General features: G+C 41.6%; 1 protein-coding gene across 15 annotated transcripts in view; it reads right to left on the reverse strand.

Moving 5' to 3' along the window:
• The window catches only part of LOC112647948 (transmembrane protein 177), a 124,660-nt gene that overhangs the window by 96,634 nt on the left and 4,375 nt on the right, over window positions 1–23,651 (reverse strand). For 7 of the 15 annotated variants that reach the window (XM_025429283.3, XM_025429302.3, XM_025429293.3 and 4 more), the window contains exons 3-7: window positions 23,473–23,573; window positions 15,884–15,970; window positions 15,640–15,738; window positions 14,558–14,638; window positions 13,867–13,967 (exon numbers count right to left, since the gene is read on the reverse strand). In XM_025429283.3, the coding sequence (XP_025285068.2) occupies window positions 13,867–13,967; window positions 14,558–14,638; window positions 15,640–15,738; window positions 15,884–15,970; window positions 23,473–23,573 (469 nt within the window). Of the gene's footprint in view, window positions 1–13,866; window positions 13,968–14,362; window positions 14,506–14,557; window positions 14,639–15,639; window positions 15,739–15,883; window positions 15,971–23,472; window positions 23,574–23,651 lie in introns of those variants that run through there. The other 8 variants (XM_025429331.3, XM_025429366.3, XM_035702196.2 and 5 more) reach the window with 7 other exon arrangements.

Below are 23,651 nucleotides of genomic sequence, written 5' to 3' on the forward strand. Positions count from 1 at the left end.
TACATCACATTTATTTTTTTAAATATTTTTAAAATCTCTACACCCAATGTGGGGCTCGAACATGCAATCCTGAGATCAAGAGCTGCAGATTCCACTGAATGAGCAAACCTGATGCTTCCCAACCCAAACCTTTTAAATACTATACTTACATCATAATTACATACAAGTTGTGTGCCTATTTTTTTTAAAATTTTTTTAAATTTATTTATGATAGTCACAGAGAGAGAGAGAGAGGCAGAGACACAGGCAGAGGGAGAAGCTGCACTGGGAGCCCGACGTGGGATTCGATCCCGGGTCTCCAGGATCGCGCCCTGGGCCAAAGGCAGGCGCCAAACCGCTGCGCCACCCAGGGATCCCCAAGTTGTGTGCCTATTAAAAGAGGAGAGTGTACATTTTCCTTATGGAAATTGGATATTTCAAAATAACAATATAAATTCAAATTTCTTCCTTCTTCCTTCTCTAAATAAGTACTAATAAAGGGCCAAACATCACACTGATTTCCAGTTAATTATATAACATTCATTTTTACCTTAGTCTTATTTTCATCATTTACCCTAAAATTTAACATTGTATTTGTTGAGGAAGTAATCAAGGCTTTTTTTGAGAGAAGGAATGATCTTGTGAATTTGTAGACAACATAAAATCAAATTTTCTCCCTAATTCCAAAATCTCAGTATGCAGAAAGTGGAATAAGCACCTTGCCATACATAGGATTTAACTTCTTTTTGAAGAACGAAGGTTAACTGGCAACAGCATGACAAATGCTAACTTATGACAAGATTTTGGACTCAGATGGCACAATAAATTAACCATTAGCTATGATGCCTGTATAAAATCTGAGGGTAATATCCTCAAGATAAAGAAAGGCATCCCTACAAAGACGTATGGAGAATTTAAACTATAACATTGACTATTGCTTGTCAATTTTGTAAGACTTTTTCTTTGTCAACTACTCATTGATGAAGGATCCTGAATAGATCAAAAGACATGTGTGGTAACGATGTATTGATGTCACATTCCTTCCCTTGGAGATGTACAGGAGACTCATGAAAAAATCAGATCTGGGCAAGCTTTGGGATCATACACTGTGGCAGCTTTAAAACAACTCTATAAACTCTTTCCAAACTCCTTCCATTGACAGGGGGATCCTAGGCCTTCTTGCCTGAAATCTGGGCTCTATGACTACTTAATTGCCAGAATGCCATGGAAGTGATGCTGTACTGCTTTCCTGAGACCAAGCCTAAGAAACAGGTACCTCTAGCTGCTCTTGAGATACTCACTCTGCAACATACTGACCATGTTGTAAGAAAGTTCAAGCACCTGTGGAGAGAACCAAGGCTCCCAGCCCTCAGCCCAGCTGAGTACCCAGCATGTGAGTGGAGCATCTTGCAAAGTGGAACTCTCAGCCCCCAGGTGAGCAGCCCCAACTGACTCCACATGGAGTGATGATCTTCTCCACTGAGCCTTGCCCACATTGTATACCCACAAGCAAAGCAAGTGATTGTTGTTCTTTTAAGCCACTACTTCTAGGGTGCCTGGGTGGCTTAGTCAGTTAGGCATCTGACTTCAGCTCAGGCCATGATCCCAGAAGCCTGGGATCAAGCCCCACATCAGGCTCCCTGCTCAGGGGGGAGCCTGCTTCTCCTTCTCCCTCTGCCTGCTGTTCCCCTGCTTGTGCTCTCTCTCTTTCTCTCTGTCAAATAAATAAATAAAATCTTAAAAAATAAATCACTACTTCTAGGGTGGTTCATTACAAAGCAATGGAAAATAGACACAAATGGCATTCCCTCTTTCTTGTTTCTTCTTTAGTGAATGATTACCCTCATTTCTGATTATGGTCTTAATTTGGCAATTTTAAGGTTTGTTTGTTTTTTTTTTTGTATTAGCCCTTATACATACCAATCACTATACTCGTATTTTGATTAACTCTCCTAACAACTTGCTAAGTACAATTACTACGCTCATTTTATGGACAAATGAGCTGACCTATAGGCTAGTCCAAAGGCACGCACTTCATAAGAGATGAGTATAAATTAAACGAAGGACCACAGAACCTGAGCTGTTCATTGCTATGCTACATTACCTATCTGTGGGCTCTAATATCAACGAATAGCTAATGACATACCATTGTTTGCACTGTAGTCCTCTTCTCTATTGACATTCTCTATGAAACTGAGCCCTCTGTGCTTTATTTATTGAGATTTTTAGAAGGTGTTTCCTTTAATTATCCTGTCAGCAAGAAAAGCCTAGAAAATCCCAAGACCTCTTCTCAAATGTTACAACCTCCTCTCAAGCACTGTATGCAATATAGAGTCAAAGGAAGAAATTTGAGGACTGGCTAGTTATTTTCCTTGAAGTTTTAGATGTCAATTGTTGTACCCAGAATACAATCCAAAACCAGAAAGAAATCAGATAAAGTGATTAGTTGCCTGATGAGCCAGACCCATCCCCCCACCCTCCCAAATAGGCAACGATTTGAAAAGATATAAAGAGCTGAGGGTAAATTATGTTTCAAATTTCAAAGTATGCCCTTTTATCGAAGATAATTTATGTTCTTATGAACTTTCATGTGCTGCTTATCTTATTTTCAAAGACACAATTAATCTCACCGGGATTGGAGCCTCAAACCAGAAGCAGAGTGGGCCCATGATACTTAATGATAGAGTCAAATAAAGACAAACATAAAGAAATATTCAAGTAGCAGGCATTTAATTATTTTTTATACCTGGAGAATGAACATCACCTTCATTTGAGCCTATGCCTAGGCCAATATGGGAGGCAAAGAGCAAGAAGGTGGAGAATCAGGGAGGTTTGATGTCTTTCTCTTGCTGACCTGGGCTTTGCGCTCTTTTCTTGCCTTTGGTTCAACTCTTTCCTTGACCTACTTACTTAGTCCTCCCTGTTGGTAAACGCCCCCGCCCCCCCCCCCCCCCACTCCCTGCCTTTACTCACGCCTCTGTAGTTCAGGAAAACTGCTCCTAAGGAGCAACCAGAATTAAATGAGGTCACTTCTGCATTTTTGGTAAAAGAAGCTAAGGCATTTCTCTAGGGGCTGTAATAGAACTGACTTCAGAAAAAGTTAGAGGTGGCCATGACGTGTTATCCACTTTTTGCAGAGATAATCTATGCCTTATTCATACTTTAAAACACACACACACACACACACACACACACACACACACACACTTTAGCAAAATATGATAAAACAGGGCACCTGGGTGGCTCATTCGGTTAAGCACCTGCCTTCACCTCAGGACTTGATCCTGGGATCAAGTCCTGCATTGGGGTCCAGCTCAGCAGGGAGCCTGCTTCTCCCTCTGCCTCTCTCTCTGACTCTCATGAATAAACAAATAAAATCTTTAAAAAATATATGGTAAAACATCTATAACCTAAAGTTTACCATTTTAACTATTTTTAGGTATACAGTTTAGCACATTTGCATTGTTGTACAACTATCACTTCCATCCTTCTCCAGAGCTCTTTTCATCACACAAAACTGAAACTCTGTCCCCAGTAAACACTAACTGCCCCTTGCCCCACTCCCCAGTCCCCGGCAATTGCCATCTCTTCTATTTTCTATCTTTGAATTTGACAACTCCAAGTACCTCATATAAGTGGTTTCATACAACATAAAATAGCTTTTAAGAGTTAAACATTAATTTCACTAAAAAGTTAAAGTATTCATATAAATAATAAATACTAGAGAAAACAGCCATTACAACTCACTGGAGTTGCAGATAATGTGGAATAAGATGGGGTAAGGAGCAAAAATCAGGGGTGGCTCCTCTGAGTCAGTGCAGGGCCCCTGGCCGAGACCACAGAACACAGGGGCATCTGGCATCAGGAAGGAAGTCAAACTCAAGGGAAAGGAAGCAACTGAGCTGTGATGTGAAGGGAGATGAAAAGCCTCCTGCAGGCTGATTTCTTCTTTTATTGAGAAAAATATAGCATTTATTCAGAGAAGATAAAAAGATACACTAAAGACTACTGTTAGGCCTTTTCTTCATTTAGAATAGAGGGCACAAGAAACCGCATGCTGACTGCCTTCAAAACATACCCCCTCAGAGCTCTGTGACTTACAACGTTGGGCCTGACACAGTCGGCAGGGCACCCAGCTGCTGGCTTATGGTCTTGCGGCTTACCCATCAGCAATTATTAGAACAAAAAGCTCACTTGGAAGAGGAGTCAGAGATGAATTTTTAAAGCAAAGAAACTTAGGTGCAAATAAGTTTGGTCTTGAAATGATAGTATATAAGGATTTTTTGTGAGAAAGATGGGGCCTATTTAAGAAAAAAGAGGCAATTCAGTTGACTGGTTGCTAGTTACCCTTAAGTATTCTTACAAGCATTAGATAATCACATTCTAGAAACTGTATTCTGTTTTGTTTTTAAATTTTATTTATTTATTTGTTTGAGATTGATTGATTGATTGATTGATTGATTTATGTATTTGAGGGAGAGTGAACATGTGGGAAGGGACAGAGGGAGAGGGAAAGAATATCCAAGCAGACTCCCCACTGAGCATGGAACTCAACTGGGGCCTTGATCTTACGACCCCGAGTTCAGGACCTGAGCAAAAACTGAGTCAGATGGAAAAAAAATGACAATAACAACAAAAAACTGAGATGCTTAACTGAGTATGTCATCCAGGTGCCCCTCTAGAAACCATGTTAAAAGCACCTATGTGTATGCAGGTATCACAAACCTGTGGAGCACAGAAGCAGTGGTGACCAGATGTGGCTGCTCAGTGTTTGGTATGAGATTTGACAGCTGCATAAACCAAACAAGGACAAGGGGTGCCCAGAAAACACTTTCCCCTTAAGAGCGTCTCTCTAGCATTGAAAACAATCCCATGTTTGTCTTTGCTTCTTCCACAAATGTGCTTTGGGTAGATATGGAAACTCCTCGTGTTTTGTTTTTTTTTTTTTTAAGATTTTATTTATATATTCATGAGAGACACACAGAGAGAGGCAGAGACATAGGCAGAGGGAGAAGCAAGTTCCCTGTGGGGAGCCTGATGAGGGACTTGACCCCAGGACTCCAGGATCATGACCTGAGCTGAAGGGAGACGCTCAACCACTGAGCCATCCAGGTATACCCTCATGTTGTATTCTTAAATATCAGAATTAGGAACTGACCCTGAATATTTGTTGTAGAATTTAAAATGTAGAACATTTTAAAGTTCTTACAGCTTAGTCCATGACACCAGCTTGGTAGTTTCACATAAATCACAAAATATATGTGCTATGGAATTTAAGGAATCATTCCAAGAACGTATACAAAGCCTAGAGGACCCTCAGCAACAGAAATACCCCACCTTTAATTACTGTCACTGATACACACACTCATTTGCTCAAGATGCTGGCCAAACATTGGTGTCACTCTGTCCCTTAACCCCATGCAAACCAAGTGAGTAATTTTCCAAATCAGATTTGTACAAAATCAAAGGGAGAAAAGCAGAGTATTATAGTCTCCTAGGCGGGCTTTAATAAAGGTCAGTATTGCCTACCCCATTTTCAGTTTTCTATCCTTTCCATCACTTTTCCCAGGAGCCAAAAATTTAGAATTCAACATTTTGTAAGAAAAACTTTAAAAAGACATAATTCAGGCCTTCCATGGAAAGTTCCCTTTGTTGACCGTCTCAAGTTGGCAGTCACTTCTGCTGAATGAAAGGGGGATACATTTATGCCCTTTCATTATTAACATAAACCCCTATGGTATAGGGGATAATTTTCTTTTCCTGCTAAAATTCACTAAAAGAGGCTGGGTCAAGATAGTAGGTCAGCAAAGGGTTATTAAATCAAAGCAATTTTAACTATAAAATATAGTAGAATTTTTCATATAGGAGAAATTCAGGCTATTGGTAAGTGACAGTGATTTTTTTTCTCTGAATACCAATTTTGAAGCAATTTGGAAATATAAGTTCACTATTGCTCAATAAACTCAAGTAGGAACTGGAATAAAGCACAAGTGTGTCAATGACCTCAAGTCACCATTGTCAGAATATTTCCATAAATTGCTGCTGCTCCTTCAAGTCAACTTTGGCTTAGGGACATAAGAAATGAGTCCCTAGTGTAAGGAGTGTGTTTCCCTGGATGAGTCAAAAAATGTGAACTTACTCTCTTTGAGTAGGAAGGGCTTCATAAAATCCTTCTGAATATTGATGTTGTAGTCATTCTGACCCCTTCATTCTAACCCAGTTAGAGCTGGTTCATGGGCCCTTCACACAGAGGCTCTTTACTGGCACAGTTCAAAACGGGACCTGGTAGCTGTCTATGTCCATCACCCTCACTGTCGACCCTTCCCTCCCAGTGCTAGTTTGAGGATATACATCCTCTTGTGATCCACATGCTTTCAATTCTAGGCGAGTGAGAGAACTAGGTTTCATTTAGACATCTTATCCTGACCTTGACTACCACATTTTCTGAAATGAGCCATGAAGTTCGCTGCCTAAGGAAAAACATCCTTTGGTAAGTTCTTAAACTTATAATATAGAAGTTCCAGAGATAAAAACATTCTGACTTGGGAATGGTGTAGCCAAGAACCTGCTCTGCCAGTATTGTTAATGTGACCCTGTGGTTTACACAGCATCTGTAGCCCTGAGATGAACTCACAGTACCATGTGCTTTGGAGCCATAGGACTGCCTGACCCATGGCACCAACCAGGTCCAGAGTGGAAAATGGGGAAATGACAGGGAATCCAGGAGAGGACCCACGTGACTTTCATGTAAGCTTGTCTATAGCACACTAATTAACAAACAGGTTAATAGTCAGCTTTGGTGCGAGGAAGATCAGTTGATGCCCCATGGAGAGAACTGGTCAACTGACTGTGTTTGTTATAGATTTTGACCAGTTATTTGGTACCAGGTAGACACTGCTAGGGACACTACAGGGCTTGATGAATCTATACAAATCTTTTTGAAAAGATACCAAATTTCAGCACCTAATAGAAGCATGTTCTTACTTACTTGCATCTATAGGAAGGAGAAAATTAAAAAAAAAAAAAAGGAAGGAGAAAATTGTATTTTATCTGCAGTATAGATATGAAGTGATTATGAAATTTAATCAGCCATGGTGGTTAGACTACTTATAAAGCAGAATTTCAACCTACAAAAGGGAAAGAGAGCCAAAAGTCTTCTGCACTCTACAGTGTTTAGTTTAGAGATGTTGGACAGAAACTGGAATGCAACTCTTTGTTATTTACAGAAGCTGTCAAAATACATTTTGCCAGATCTTAAGCCACCATGGTTGTTTATAGGTAGCTGGCAAATGTCCATGTGGAATTTACTTTTAGCAAGGAAAATTTACAACCAATCCAGCCAATGAAAATGTAGTTGATGAATGTATACAAGTCTACTTCATGATCTTGTAGGAAAGGTACTGAAGGCTATTCAGTCCTCTAAGAGGCACTACCCAGACCATGGCTGCCTCTCCCCAAAGCAACATCAAAGTAAGAAAGCAGACTTGGTGTATTAAATGCAGATCCTATAACTTCTGGAAGTTTTGTCTGAATGGGTTCGGCATGCAAGGAGAAAGCACATTCTCTGAGTCTATCTTCTGTTAGATTTGTTTTCCTATAACCTTTGTCTTTTCCCATAACGCACAGTAATTTTTCTTTAGTTATAGACATGGTTGCTTTCCTCTAACGTTTACAAATATAAGTGCCATTGGAACTCATACATTGCTGGTAGAAATTGAAGCATGCAGTTACTTTGTAAAGTGGTTTGGCAGTTCCTCAAAATGTTACACGTAGAGTTCTCCTATAACCTAGTGGTTCTACTTCTAGGTATATACCCAACACAAATGAACACATATCTCCAAATAAAAACATACACACAAATGTTTACAGTGGTATTATTCAAAGTAGCCAAAAGTGTGGTATATGCACAGATTGGAATATTAAATGGCAATAAAAAAGGGACGCCTGGGTGGCTCAGCGGTTGTGCGTCTGCCTTTGGCTCAGGGCGTGATCCTGGAGTCCTGGGATCAAGTCCCACATCAGGCTTCCTGCATGGAGCCTGCTTCTCCCTCTGCCCATGTCTCTGCCTCTCTCTCTCGTTCTGTCTCTCATGAATAAATAAATAAATAAAATATTTTTTAAATAGCAATAAAAAGGATGAAGTACTGATAGAGGCTGTAAGTTACATGAACCTAGAACATTATGCTAAGTGAAAGGGGTCAGTCACAAAAGCTCTTCTAATGTATGCTTCCACTTGTATGAAGGTCCAGAACAGGCAAGTTTATAGAGATAGAAAGTAAATTAGAGTTTGCTTGGGACTAGGAAGTTTGAAGGAGGAATGAGAAATGGGTAATGCGTTTCCTTTTGGGGTAATGAAATGTTCTAAAAATTGATTGTGGTGACGGCTGCCTATACTAAAAACCACTGAGCTGGACATGTTAAATTAGTGAATTTTATGATATGTGATTTGTATCTCAGTAAAACTTTTTTTTTTTTTAAGTATAAAGGCCAAGAAAAAGAGAACCTCCTCCTGGACTTGCAGCCACACTCTCCTCCCTGCCCTGCCCCTCTGAGGACCTGCTAGTGGGCTGGCTGCTCTCCTCAGCTGGAGCACAGTCCTTGACTGGCTGTTCTGGAGCTTGCCCCTCGGCTATCAGCCCCATCACTCAGTGTTGGAAGCTTACCTTCAACTTGGCCACTGGCCTTCCCATTCCAAGCTTCTCATTGCAATTTCTCTATATATTGTCTACCTTTGCTGAAGTGTGAGCCAACCTGTCTGGGTCTCACTTGTGTGTTACTTAGGGAAAAATCTCTTTGGTGATGATGATGGTGATAGCTACCACAAATCAGTAGCTACATGCTAAGTGCTGTTTTTACTACTATTATGTATTAAAATTTTTCAAATATTGTTAACTATTGATATGTTCTATTTTAACCTGTTTAATCCTCAGAGCAATTCTACAGGTAGGTACTCTTTTTAAAAAAGATTTATTTATTTTAGAGAGAAAGGAAAAGAGAGAGTGTGCACAAGTGTAGGGGAGGGGTAGAAGGAGAGAGAGAATCTCAAGCAGATTCCATGTTGAGCACGGAACCCAAAGTGGGGCTCAATCTCATGACCCTGAGATCATAACCTGAGCCAAAATCAAGAGTCAGATGCTGAATCAACTGAGCCATGCAGGCGCCCCTACTAGGAACGTACTCTGATTTTTTTAAGGTTACTTATTTGGTTGACCACTTCTTCCTTGTCTTCCAACAATCTAAAACTTCCCTAGAAAACCATGCTGGGCTTTAGGTTTCCCATGAGGAGGTACAAATGGAAAGGCTAAGGCTGAACAGCTATGATGGGAACAGGAACAGCCAGAAGCCAGATGGCAAGCAGCCAGGGTCCCATCTCTGAAAGACATGGTGATGCATGGGTGAGAGTAACAAAGCAGAAGGAGCTGCTCACTGGATTTGCCCCAGGGTGGGGTGGGGTGGGGAGGAAAAATGGGTGAGATGGGACACAGAAGCCGCCAGGCAGCTGGGACAAGTATAGGGCACAGCATGGGCAATGCATCTACTTCTGCCCACGTCCACCCCCCACAATCTGATCTCACAAGCAGCCCCTGCAGAAATGAATGGAGCCATGTTGGGGGTGTTCATGGGCACAGGGGGTAGGGCCTCATGCTGAGGCACAGGAAGAACAGGAACCCACTGCATTCAGTACCGCTGGAGATGGTCTAATGGGCCCCCTGGAGGGGGGCGTGGAAACCCTGTGATAAGAACAAAAATGAGGCCTCAGGGAGACCAGAGATCACAAATGAGGTGATTGCTTCTTCCCGTGTGTCTGGGCGGTGGCTGGGAGCAAGTCTGCCCTTTAGGGAGGAGTATTTCATCACCGGTAATATTTAGAGTTGTTGGTGCATGGTGATATTCAAAAGCAGACCGATTACTAGAAGGTTTTGTTGTCTTTAAATTTTTTTTGCAGGGGCACTTGGTGGCTCAGCAGTTGAGCATCTGTCTTTGGCTCGGGTTGTGATTTTGGGGTCCTGGGATTGAGTCCCACATCGGGCTCCCAGCATGGAGCCTTCTTCTCCCTCTGCTTTTGTCTCTGCCTCTCTCTGTGTGTCTCTCATGAATGCATAAATAAAATCCTAAAAAAAAAATTTTTTTTTCTACAGACAATGATCTCATATTATTGCTTATGTGTGGTGAGACCACTCCCGCGACCTGCCTCTTGCTGTGCCATGTAGAGAAACCTCTTCCCTAGGCCCTGTCCTGTCCTGGGGAGGGAAGGCAACCCGGAGACAGCTAACCTGGTGCACTACCCAGTTACAGCACAGTCCACCAGGAGATTGTCACCTGGTACAGCTCATATCAGCTTAACTGGTTATGGAATCCACACCATCAGTCAGAAGTACGGCTTCAGAGCTAGATGAAACCAGATGGAGTACTGATGAGGGGACATCTAAGTCAAGGACCAGTTTGCTTACTGTAGGTTTCTAGTAGATGCTGTTGGCACACTCCTTCCCCAGCTGGTGTACTCATCACCCAGCTCTGGAACTGCTGTTGCTTGACCTTTCACCAGTGAAATACCCTTGGCTGGGATCTGGGCAACCCCCATCCCTATCCTTCACTCATTTGTAGGTAACACCTTAATATGTCATATGCAAGGAATCCTTGTTTCTGCTTCTAAGAAAACTGGCCTGAGGGATCCCTGGGTGGCGCAGCGGTTTGGCGCCTGCCTTTGGCCCAGGGCGCGATCCTGGAGACCCTGGATTGAATCCCACGTCGGGCTCCCGGTGCATGGAGCCTGCTTCTCCCTCTGCCTGTGTCTCTGCCTCTCTCTCTCTCTCTCTGTGACTATCATAAATAAATAAAAAAAAATTAAAAAAAAAAAAAGAAAACTGGCCTGAGACCCTCCTGCTACATATACATATTTGCAACTAATGGCTATGTTTAAACTGTCCCAGGTGTCCTGGGGGAGTAGGGGGGTGGGGATGGTCCTGGCCAAGCCCCCTCAATTCCCTGCATGGGCCCAGTCACCAGAGTGAGGTTTCTGAAAAGTGGATCTGACCATGCTTAAATATTTCAGTAGTAAAAATCTAAAATTTCCCACCAAAGCCTATGAGGTCCTTCTTGCTTAGCCCCTGCCCTGCTAGATGAAACCAGATGGAGTACTGATGAGGGGACATCTAAGATGTCCTGCTTCCCCTGCCATGGATCTTGCAACTCAAATCCAGTTGCACGAATGTTTTGGACAGGCCTAAATGTGCTGTGCCATTTCACACCTCTGACTTTGTGCAAGCTAGTCCTGCCTGGAACACCCTTCTTTTCTCCTATTCTGTTCCCTTCTTCTGCTGGCTGATTTCTGGTTGTCCTTCAAAAACTCAGCTCAGACATGTTCTCCTCTAGGAAGTCGTGTCTGAGCTCCTCCATCCTGACTGCCCCCGACTCACTTCCCACTGCACTGGGTTAGGTGTCCTTCCTCTGAATACACCACATTAGATGTTAGTATTGTCTGCTTAGTCATGGTATCAGCTCTCAAGCATCTCTGCATACTCAATACCTAATGTGGTGCCTGGCACATACTAGCATTCAGTAAACCTCTGAAGAGTGAGTGAATACTGAATAAGGAACCAACTCAGGTGATACCTTCAGCCTTCAAAGTAGCCCACAAAGAACTGAGAACATTTCAGGTGAAAGCCCTTTCAAATGCTTTCCTTCCATCCTGCTACCCAACATTTTAAGAGTGAATGCAGCAGAGGACAGTTTGGATGGTTAACAGTTGGTAAAAAGCCATTAAGTAAAGTGTATTAAGTCTTGGGAAGACATTGCCTGCTGCCAGAATGTTTATAGGAAAAGAGGAGCATGCTTATCTTTTGAAGGATTTTTAAAAATCTCATACTACTATATACAATAACTTAGTTTAATAAACTGTTTGGCTGAGATTTTCATTCGATTATAAATGAAGGGCATTATGTTCAGAATAGTTTGGGAGAAGTTTCTAGGGAAGTTGGTAGATTTATGTATTAATAACGAAGACTAATGTTTGCATTACAAGCCACATCGTTTCCACCAGCTTATTAGATCATTGTACTCAACTCCTAAGCCTACTTTATTACCCAAACAAAACATAATGTGAAATTTGTGGAGGTGAGAAAGAAAAGAAGGAAGGAAGAAGGAATGGAGGGAGGAAGGAAGGAATCATGAACTAGGAAGCTATTTGTTTCCTTCCACTTGGGTTTTTGTAAAAGTTGCTATGTTCGCTCATTTAAAGGAAACAGCTATGTTTGGCCTCAAAACACATAGAGTGAGTGGGTCCTGCCAGGAGGTATTCACCTTTGCAGACCACTTAGTACTAACAGGCCTGGGTGAAGACGGGAAGGTTGAGGAGGGAGAGGGAGAAAACAGTAGGATAGAGTTCTGGCAGAAAATGTCAGGGGAAAATAAATAGAGGAATGGGAGAGCAAGAGGCCAAGAATATATGTCAGTGAAAATGTCAAAGTTGATAATACCCATTGTTGGCAGTGATGCAGGAAATCAGGAATTCTCATGCACTGAAGGTGGGCCTGTGAATGGGTACAACCATTATGAAAAACAATTTGGCATTACACAGTAACACGGAACTTGTGCTAGACCTACAATTCCACTTCTGGATGTATACACTGGAGAAAATCTAGAATACGTGCCCCAGACCACAAACAGGAATATATAACCACTGTGCTGGTCATGGCCAAAAAAAAAAAAAAAAGTGTTAACAACCCATAGGTTCATTTGAACTAAAGCAGATAAAAAAAAAACTATGGTCAATCCATTCAGTGGACACCCCAGTAGTGGTGAGTTAACATGGCGAAATCACAAAACCACAATGTTGAATTAAAAAAAGCAACTTACAGAAGAACTTACATACAGTATGGTTCCATTTATATAAAGAACACACACTGGCAATGTGAAACAATGTGTTATTTAGAGCTGCTTAGGTATGTGTCGAAACTATTAAATCAAAGAAATGATTATCACAAAATTCTGAGTAGAAGCTGCAAAGTTACTGGTCATGTTTTATGTCTTAAAGCCAGTGTTCATTATATTATTACCATTCAAACCTTACAGATGATTAGACATCTTTTTGTAGGTATTATTTATTTATGGAGGGAGGAGAGCTCAGGACATTATATATTTCCCAACCAGTATAGAAGTATTAACAACTGGCATGGTCATTATATATCTTTATCTAACAGTTCAATATCCATCTTTTTAGATCTCAAGAGACAGGTAGTAGGTATTTAATAAATATTTACTGAAAAAACAAACCCAAGACATATCTTTTTTTTTCCCAAGACATATCTTAAATTACAATTGGAATCTTTAACTATTTTTCCAATAAGACAGAGGTGAGGAATCTGAGATTTCGCTTGAATAATGACTTTCTATTCTCTCTGCTTTCTCATTCAAAACAGAGATTGGTTAATGAACGGGCATGTGATCCAAGTTAGTCTAATAAGACTTAATCCTGGGACTTCTGCTTGAACAACCCCAACCCCTTTAGCCCCTACCACCCCCATTGCCAATAGTATTTGAAACTTCTGGCAGCTTTCTTACCCCTGATAGGGGAGTCTTTTGTGAAAGGTGACTGCACAGAGAGAAGCAGAACCAAGAAATGAAGAGAGTCAGGTTCCCGCAAGCTGATTTAAACCCTTAGATCCAGCCATGCCTGAAGATACACCTCTTGGTTATATGGCCCAGTGTATTCCCTTTCTATTTAGATAGGGCTTTTGTTTTTGTCTTGCCTTTTCAACTATAAGTCCAGTCTAACTCAGCCACAAGCATAACCTGGCATTAGGAAAAATACAAATCTAAGTTTCGATATGCATGTCTCTTAACTTTTCATGACCTATGACATTTTGGTAGTTCATGTTTGTAACTCACCTTTCACCAAGGAGAACGTTGGATAGATTTATAAATGAGGGAAAGTCCAGTGTGTTGGCGACAGGATAGGCATGGATGGGAATAAGCAGAGTCTCATCTCCCTAAAATTAATGGGGGAAAAGAAGGTGAAGTTTACCATACTGGAGGCTATAATTTTCAAAGATGAACTTGTAGATACTTTATTTCTTATGTTTTCTATCACTAAAAACTATTTCCTGAAGAACCCTGAGTGCTTACTTATAACATTAGAAATACTGAGCTTTCCTAGCTATAAACCAAGTGTAGGAAATTTTAAGTACATTTCCTCCAAGCAGTATTCATTATTACCCAGGAAAGCTAAAGATAATGATGCCTTCATGTAGATACAAAGACAGTAATCTACCTGCTTCTATTTGAGAAAATTATAAGCAAACACAATCTTTAGTAGCCTGAGACATAGAAACCATCACAGAGTTAGCTGATCCAGACAACACCCGTTGGTCAACAAGGAACTGACATTGGGTACAGAGGGCTGCTGGCTGTCCTGGTTAATATATGACCTTGAACAAGACCTCTCCAGCCTTGTTTCTTCCTTTGCAAAATGGGAATATTTCTGCCTTCACTTGAAAGGTATTCTTAGGAATTGAAGCAGATGATGGCCTGAAAGAGTTAAGAGCACTGTGTAAGTGCAGATAGGTATGATTAGCATTACCATTGAGTAGCAGGAGATGTGCCCTGGCACTCTGTACCATACTTGTCCCTGAGATTCATCTTCTTGGTACAAATACTCCTTCTGAAAGAGAACTCTAATATTGTTTTTATTTTTTTATTTTTTAAAAAGATTTTATTTATTTATTCATGAGAGATACAGAGAGAGAGGCAGAGACATAGACAGAGGGAGAAGCAGAAAGCCCTATGTAGGATTCGATCCTGGGACTCCGGGATCATGCCCTGAGCCAAAGGCAGATGCTCAACTGTCTCTCAAGATATAAAAAGATGGATATTGAGCTGTTAGTTGTCCCATCTAATTTTGTTTTTAGTTTAGCTTTTTAATTTTCTTTTTAAAGACTGAAACTCATTGGTTACTAAAAGATAATCTTCTACTTTAGTTCTAAAAATTTAAGTTTAGTTCATCTTAAGGCTTCTTCACTTGTAAGAGCTGGACCTAGGAGAGCAAAGGGAAGCAAAGGGAAGTAGGGGGTATTGTCTGGAGAAAGGGATTGACAGCATGCAGAGCTGGCTCTGGCTGGAGGCCACAGGATGAACTGGGCAACCTAGAAAAGTCTCATAGGGACTCACATGGCACAGCCATCTGGGGTCAGGCCACACAGGCTCCTATCTCCCTGCAGACCCCAGAATTGCTTCTGAGGATATTCTTACATGACACCATCTAGTCCCTAGAGTTTATCATCACAATTCGGGGGTGTTGCTAATTTGGTAGCCTAGCACTTAAAGGAGTTTATTTAAGCTCTTTGAAAAAGACTTTCTCAACTCCTAGCACTACATGATAAATAAGGTTTCTGGGCCAGGGCAGACAGAAAACCTGAAGCAAATGATATCTTATGGCTCTGTCCTTGTTCTTGGTGGCTTTTGTACCTGGAACCCATGTCACTGGACAAGGACCCTCTATGCCACTCACACTGGCTGCCCAAGGAACCCATACACTGGGCGAGAAACCAGAGAAAAACTACACAAAGTTCTCATTCCATTCCTCTTTGTTCTTCCCTCAGGATATAAGTTTTGACATCCTCCCCCTCCCTTAACCCCCCAAAAAACAATTTTAAGAAAACTTACCTGACAGTGAACCCGAATACAGTCATAATAGTATCGCCACTCATCTGGAGAAAATGTAATGGTGATTGTGAGGGACAAGCCGGGGACAAGGCAGTGTTCCTAGAAGACAAGTGGGTTCAGGGCACACAGCAGGGCTGTGGATGCAGCACACTACATGCTCCCCTCTTCCCAAGTAGATCCACCACACAGAAAGCCACAACTCAACAAAGAACACCACAGAGAAGAGGCAACTGGATGTGCTTACCTTTTTCACATACTTGATCTGAAAGTATTTGGTTTGAGGGGGTAAGATATGCACATGTATGTCTCCGTTGGAAATATTGACCAGATTCTACAAGAGAAAGAAGCACTCAGAGAAAACATTGTTTTATCTATCTGCATATTCACTTCATTTATTTATACCTCCTCTTGTTTCTAAAGGGATTTGAGGAGATAGAACTTGTTTAACTTTTTAAAAGATTTGAAATGCACTATACACCATTTAAAGAACAATGAACACAACACTATTTACAATTTCTTAAAAGTAGGCTCCCGCAATGTGGGGCTTGAACTCATGACCCTGAGATCAAGAGTTGCATGGTCTACCAACTGGGCCAGCCAGGCGCCCTGAAAAGAACACCCTGTAAAGGATAACAAAGTATACTCAAGTGACTTCTGCCTAGATTAGGGCATTTACCAGAGCCTCAGTCCCCAGGCATGTATCCTACTTATGTACCTATCATCTCCAATCCTGACCAGTTACCATGTGTGCCTTTTTGTTGAGCTCTGCTAACCTCAACAATAAAACTTCCAGTTATCTTGCCAGCAAAAGTGAGTTTATTCAGGAATAGCAGAGAATTGTAAACCAGAACAAGTAGGATACTAAAAAAATCATAGACAAGTCCCCAGACCAAGGGAGAGGAATGGTCTTTTATTGGGGGGGCAGGCAGTATTGTTATAAACACAAAGTCCATTGGAGTAAACTGGGAGTTTGAAGTATAGGGGCTTAGTTGTGACCATCCCTCATTGGCTGGGCTGTTGCTGGGGAAGAAGGAAAACTTTCCTTCTTCCTGCTAGGATAGTCAAGCAATACCTAACGTATGGACTTGCAAGTAACATCTCTTCCTATTGGGTCTGTAATCACAGAGGAGTGATGGGGCATGACAGCTCTCCCTGCTAGCCTCCCACCTCCACTATGAACCATGTTGTCTTTCATTAATGAATTTTCACAACTCCATTTCATTCTGTGATTCAACTAAGAAGCCAGCCACCCACCAACTTCCACAATTTCTCAAATTATATGCCACTGATCCTGAGGGCCCTGCAACACTTAGGTGGTCAAAAAAAAATAAAAAAAAAAAATCAGGAAAAAGCATGTGGCTAGCGTAGCCTCCAATCCATCCCTGGGGCAAATGGAAAAGAAGTTGGAAGTCAGGAGTTCTCTGATGGTGGCAGGAGAGGGCCACTCCTGTGAGGCAGGACAACCTGCTGCATAAATTAACTGGGTCTCTCAGTAGAAGTGTTTCCCCCCTTTGCTTGAGATGGGATCAAGAACCGTGGGATCTGGGGATTTGAGCTTCACCTGGGCCAGGGGACAGTTAAGAGGCCTTTGGTTTCCAAAGTCCAGGCCAGAGGACGGGCCTGTCACGGGGCCCATTGCCCAAGGCCTCATGTTCATTGAATCCATAAATTAAAATTCAGACATTATTCCTGGATGAGGTTACAGTGGTGTTTGCATTTGTTAAAAGTTATTTGTCACCTGTAAACATTCCTAAAGTGACCCTGTTCTGTACCCTGTTTTGGCATAGCTTTTCTTTTTTTTAATATGCTAAAAGTTAAAAAAAAAAAAAGTTCTCCAGGCTGCTCTGGACCTCCAAAGTGCCCTGCACAGGGGCAGTGTTGGGGAAGGTGTGGGCTCTTGGGGCCCTACCCACAAGATGGTCCTTCCAAGAGAGACTGGGGAGACAGGTATGCTGGGACCCAGGATGTCCGGGGCCTGTGCCCATCACACCTAGAATCTTGGGGTGGTGGGACCTGTCTGGGGATGGAGAAGTAGCCATGCAGTCCCACAGCCTGGATGTCTTGACAGAGAACTCTGTCCCCATGCTTGTCATCAAGGGAGGCCCTCAAGTTGGAGACCTTGAGCCAGAGTCCAGGAAGAACTGGGAGCAAAGGAGGTTATATTGGCTGTCACTTAAAAAAAAATCCAATAAGGGGATCCCTAGGTGGCGCAGCGGTTTAGCGCCTGTCTTTGGCCCAGGGCGCGATCCTGGAGACCCGGGATCGAATCCCACATCGGGCTCCCGGTGCATGGAGCCTGCTCCTCCCTCTGCCTGTGTCTCTGCCTCTCTCTCTCTCTCTCTCTGACTATCATAAAAAAAAAAAAAAAAAAAAAAAATCCAATAAGGACAGGAAAACAAACAAGGGTATAGGGATTGCTTTTAAATGCATCTCAAGGGTGGTTAACCTTAGAAGAAATCAGTAATCCACACTCTGGGAGTGCTTAGTACACACTGCAAGATCCTAATCTAGAGTCCTTATTCCAGAGGTGGCTACTAAGAGCATGTCAGTCCTGCTCACCTGAACTGACACTGGAAGGTCTACAATATTAGCATAGGGGATGTTCGGGATATACGTACTAACTAGAACTTTCCCATACAGGCATTCCTGCTCTTAAATAAAAGAGATCTGAGAATCTGATGAGCCCAGAGCCCAGTATTCTTTAGAGTGACTTCAAAGACCCAGAAATCCCTTTTTTGCACAGCACAAAAAATTCTGTCAGCCAGTCGGAAGGCTGGCCAACCCTACCAATGGATGATACTACATGTGTTGCTAGCAAAGCTTCCTTGCAAGGAACGGTGGCTGGGCTTTCCTGGAGCTTGCAAGTATGGCCATTCTTTTTTGCCTGCTTGCTCGCAAGTGTCATATGCATGCAGAATTTCTTCTCAGACCTGTTTTCATTGCAGTAGATGTACCTAGTAGCAAGGTTGGTGGGAGGTTACGTATGGCTCCCACCTCTGGTCAGAGTTGGATTCTCATTATCTATCTGACAATGAGAAATAACTTCATAGGTTTAGGTCAATTTGCAACAAGCAGCATCATAGTCTAAAGACCAGAGGTCTGTGCTCTAAGCTGCTGAGCCAGCTCAGCTGTTCCAATATTCCTGGATGGTCCCAAGGGAGGAGACAGGTGCTGGCTCTCCTGAGACTGGAGATGCAGCCAGCACCTGTGGGTGATGGCTGAGCCACATCTTGATTTAAAAAAATACAGAAACCTCAAGCTTCTTCCAACCTGACTGTGGCAGAGCAAATTGAAACACGCCCAACTACTCATTTGTATGTGAAGGCTGAGCATTGGAATTTAGTATAAATATCTACATTGTCAAATGAATACAAAATTAGCAATAAGAAAATATTGAATTAATTTCTTAAAGATTTAAACAACATAAGGGTACCTGGGTGGCTCAGTCAGTTAAGAACCCAACTTTTGATTTCAGCTCAGGTCATGATCTTGGGGTTAAAGATCCAGAGCCCCAAGTTGGGCTCCACACTGGGCATGGAGCCTACTTAAAATTTTTGCTCCCCATCTCCCTCTCCCACCACCTTCTCCTCACACCCCACCCCTGCTTGTGCATTCTCATTCTCTCTCAAAAAAAGAAATTTAAAACTTAAAAATTAAATGGGTGCCTCAGTGGCTCAATTGGTCAATCCTCCGACTCCTGATTTCAGCTCAGGTCATGATCTTGGGGTCCTGGGATAAAGCCCCACATCCAGCTCCACACTTAGGGGGGGCATCTGCTTGGGATTCTCTATCTTCTCTCCTTCTGCTCCTCCCCACAACTGGCTTGTGTGCAAGCACTCTCTTTTTCTCTAAAATGAATAGATGTATCTTTAGAAAAATTTTTACAAAGAATTAAAACAACATAGATCCCATTCATGATAATAAAAGATGTATTTGGCTATGTATTGAGGGAGTGGTGTTAAAGGCTGCAATAGGGAATTGAAAACTAATATCATTATTTCAGAACAGATCAGCCTAAGGAATTGTTAATTTATGTGAGATGAGGCTGTATAGGCTAACAACTTTGTTTTGGGTTGGCAACATCAACACCGGTTGTCTCATGAGAAAACTAATTATTTACTTACTAAATACAGTTTTCCAGACAAACCAAATCTTTCTACAGAGGGGAGAAAAACAATTTAAGAGATCTTGTTTTGAGAAAATTGCAAAACATTCTTTCAAATTTTAAAGTAAGTCAAAGCATTGATCTCAATAAGAATCCAAATAAAACACTTTAAATCCTTTAACCATCTGGATCAATCTCAAATGTTAATGAACAATTTATTGTGGTTTTAACCCCACATTCAATCATTCCATTCTTGGGCAATTTGCATAGTTTCCTGTAGCAAAACCAAGATAAAAGCAGAGCTGGATTTTCCCTCTTGTTTGGCAAGAATCTCAAGGTAATTGCCTTAGCCTTCCGCTTAATTTTGCTGGTGGAAATAGGAGGCTGGCCCTCCCAAGATTTCCCAGAATGTTATAAAGATGAAATCATTTTGTACTTTTATCTATGCCTGTTTGTTTTAATGTCTGATAGAAGCAGTATGATTATTTAGACTTTACACTGCATTTACTTGGAGTGAGTCTTCACCAAGTCACTCTCTTCCAGTAAAGTGAATTCAGTGTCATTCACAAGTGTTTACTGAGTGCCTCCTATGTGTTAGGCATTGTGCTGTATAAAAGAGATGGTGTCTGCTCTACAACAGAATGAAGCTTTTATTTTCCTCCCCAAACCCTGCAATCCAGGTAAACCAGATGGTATACTAGTGCCCAAATATGCAGCATGCACCATGAACCTCTCTCAACATCCTCCTTTATGCCCTGAATATCTCCTTCCTACTTCTCTTTCCTTTTAGGCTATCTCTTAGGTTTCTCTTCTATAAGCTTTCTTTTCTTTTTTTAAGGTTTTATTTTTAAGTAATCTCTACATCCAATGTGGGGCTGGAACCTATACCCCGAGATCAAGAGTCACACGCTCTACTGACTGAGCCAGCCAGAAGCCCTCACAAGCTTTTTTTTACATCATGACCAGTAAGCTCCTGGTCTAAAGATGTTCAACATCATTAGTCATTAGAGTAATGCAAATGAAATGTACAAGTAAAAAAATACAAATAGCGAGTTGAGCAGACAGCATCTGCTCTGCTGTCCTGTCTGCTGCTCCCTTGTGGTGTATTCAGTAAGCTTTTATTTCTTAAAAGAAAAATAAAAATTATATATATATATATATAAAATGAGTTGAATGGTGGCCTCAAGAAAGTATGTTCACATTCTAATACCTGGAACCTGTGAATGTGAACTTATTTGGGAAAAGGATCACTGCAGATTTTAAGTTAAGGACCTTGAGGTGAAATCATCCTGAATTACCTGGGTAGGCCCAATCTAGTGATGTATCCTTTTAAGAGAAGAGAAGACAGAGAATTAGAGGAAGCCATGTGAAGGTAGAGGTAGAGAATGGAGTTATGTAGCCACAAGCCAAGGAACATCTGCCAGAAACTGCCAGAGGTGAAACAAGATTCTCCCCAAGAGGCTCTGGAGGGAGCACAGCTCTGCTGACACCTTGATTTTGGACTCTGTCCTCCAGAATAAATTTCTGTTTTTTTTAAGATCCTCAATTTGTGGTAATGATAGCAGCCACAGAAAGCTAACATATTATACAACCCAATAATTCTATTCTTTGGTATATATCCAAATCTAATTCTACTGAAAATATGTCCACACAAAAACACATGCACGAATGTCCAGATAGTGTTATTCATAATAGCCTCAAAGTTGAAACCCAAATGTCCATCAATTGTTGAATGAATAAACAAAATGTGGTAGAGCAATATAATGGAATAGCATTTGGTCATGAAAAGGAACAAAGTACTGATAGATGCTATAAGCTGGATGAGCCTGAGAAACGTTATGCTAACTGAAAGAAGTCCCACAAGATTACATGTTATATGATTCCATTTGAAATGTCCTGAACAGTTAAATCCATACCAACCAAAAGCAGATTCATGGTTGCCTATAGTAGGAGTAGACTGGGTGGGGGGAATAAGGAGATTGAGGGAACTGGGGGGTGGGGAGTGAACTGTGTATTCATTACATTCATTATTTATTATAAACAGTGAGCAATTACAAAAGATAATGATTTTAGATATACCCTATCGCCATTGAGATGGCAAACCTAATACCAGGAAAAATAGGCTCCAAAATGAATTATTAACCTTCATCTTTGAGGCTGTATTCTAAGAAATACATCCTTGTAGGCTGATGGGTGGATTTCATAAATCGCTGTTTTAAATTGTAACCCTTTAAAAAATAAGTAACCCTTTTCCTTAGGGGAAACACTTGGCACCTAACAGGTTTGTCTCTGGATTTATTCTCTCTCTACCCACTTCAATGCACAAAAATGGCATCCTCTGTTTGTTGGGAACTGCCTGATAGAAACCTAACTTCACTTCCTGACAGCTTTAGCATTTGTCAGCTTCTTCCTCTTGCTCAGAGAAATCTAGCACAAGAGTTAGAATTCTTTCTTAAAATGATCCACTTTAAGACATGGCTTCTAAGAATGCATTACATCTAAAAGTAGAGACTCTCGTGGTGTCTGGAGACAGAGCCAGAGGGAGTACATCGTGTACAGAGCCAGAGTCTCAGAGGGCTCATGTGAAGGGAGCCTGCCTCTGCCCCGCTCCAACCACACACAGAGGTCATTTTACTCAGATCCAGAGCCCAGTGGGAGTAGTTCTGAGATGTCCTGCTCAGTGTGACCTTAGGGGATCGATGTGAGGTCACCAAGGTTGTAGAGCTGACTTAAATCTTCAGGTCTTGGGGCACCTGGGTGGTTCAGTCGGTTAAGCATCTGACTTTTGATTTCAGCTCAGGTCATGATCTCAGGGTTGTGAGATCAAATCCTGCATCAGGCTATGGGCTGGGTATGGAGCCTGCTTAAGATTCTCTCTCTCTTTCTCCTTCTGTCCCTCCCTACTCTCTCTCTTAAAAACAAACAAACAAACAAACAAAAAACAACTGTTCAGGTCCCTATAAGCAAAGAGGTTAGGAATGTTATAGCCACCCAGAACCCACCCAGTCTGAACATGCAGGTCAATGAAGGGGACCCAGGAAGCTCTGTGGTGGACTGCAGCCCATCCTTTTAAATGTCCCTTCTGGAACCTGTTCAGTAGAGCTGACCCTTGCCACCCAGACATGGCTAAAATCTATCTGATTTCTAGACCTGACCAGAATGGCTGATTTAGGCATGGGCATTGGACCTGAGCAGGTGAAACAGAAAGCTGACTGGAGCCTCCTAGAAGAGGAATACCCCTTTCCCTGGTGGTGTAGGCCTTGACCAAGCAGGCACTAGTTTGGAAGAGGGCAGCTTAAGAGTCAGTTGGTCTCTATCACTTACGAGCTGTGTATTCTCGAGCCAACTATCTAACCTTCTGGAATCCTGGTTTCCTCGCATATATAATGAGAATAATAGAACAACCTCCACAGAGCTGGTATAAAGGATGAAATTGCATCATGTGAGACATAAAGCATAGTTCCTAGTTCCTAGCCTCTAAGAGTCAGTTAGCCATGACACCTCTTGGGAAAGAATGCTTTGAGGAGCCTTTGGAAGGGGGAAAGTAGCTTCTCCAAGGACACTGGTGTTACTTAAGAATTTCTCATCCTAGAACCCCCTTTCTGGACCAATTTAACATCTGCACTTCTGCAGATGCTGCTGTTCTTTAAATGAATGAGTAATATAAATGCAGAACATTCATGTCATTTCATTACTATGATTAATTATCCCACTTAAAAAATACCTACCAGAATCTGTTGGTGTTGTTTGTCTACTTGATAGCCTCCAAAATGCAATATGCCAGGTTTTGCCTGTATGACCTTATTTTTCAGAAGTTTTGCATAAACCTCTATAAAAACAATGTAGATAAGTACACCATGAGATGAGACATAAAAGAAAATATTAAATAAATGAAGATCCTATTAAT

Source organism: Canis lupus, chromosome 19, assembly GCF_003254725.2.
Source record: "Canis lupus dingo isolate Sandy chromosome 19, ASM325472v2, whole genome shotgun sequence".
Lineage (NCBI taxonomy): Eukaryota > Metazoa > Chordata > Mammalia > Carnivora > Canidae > Canis > Canis lupus.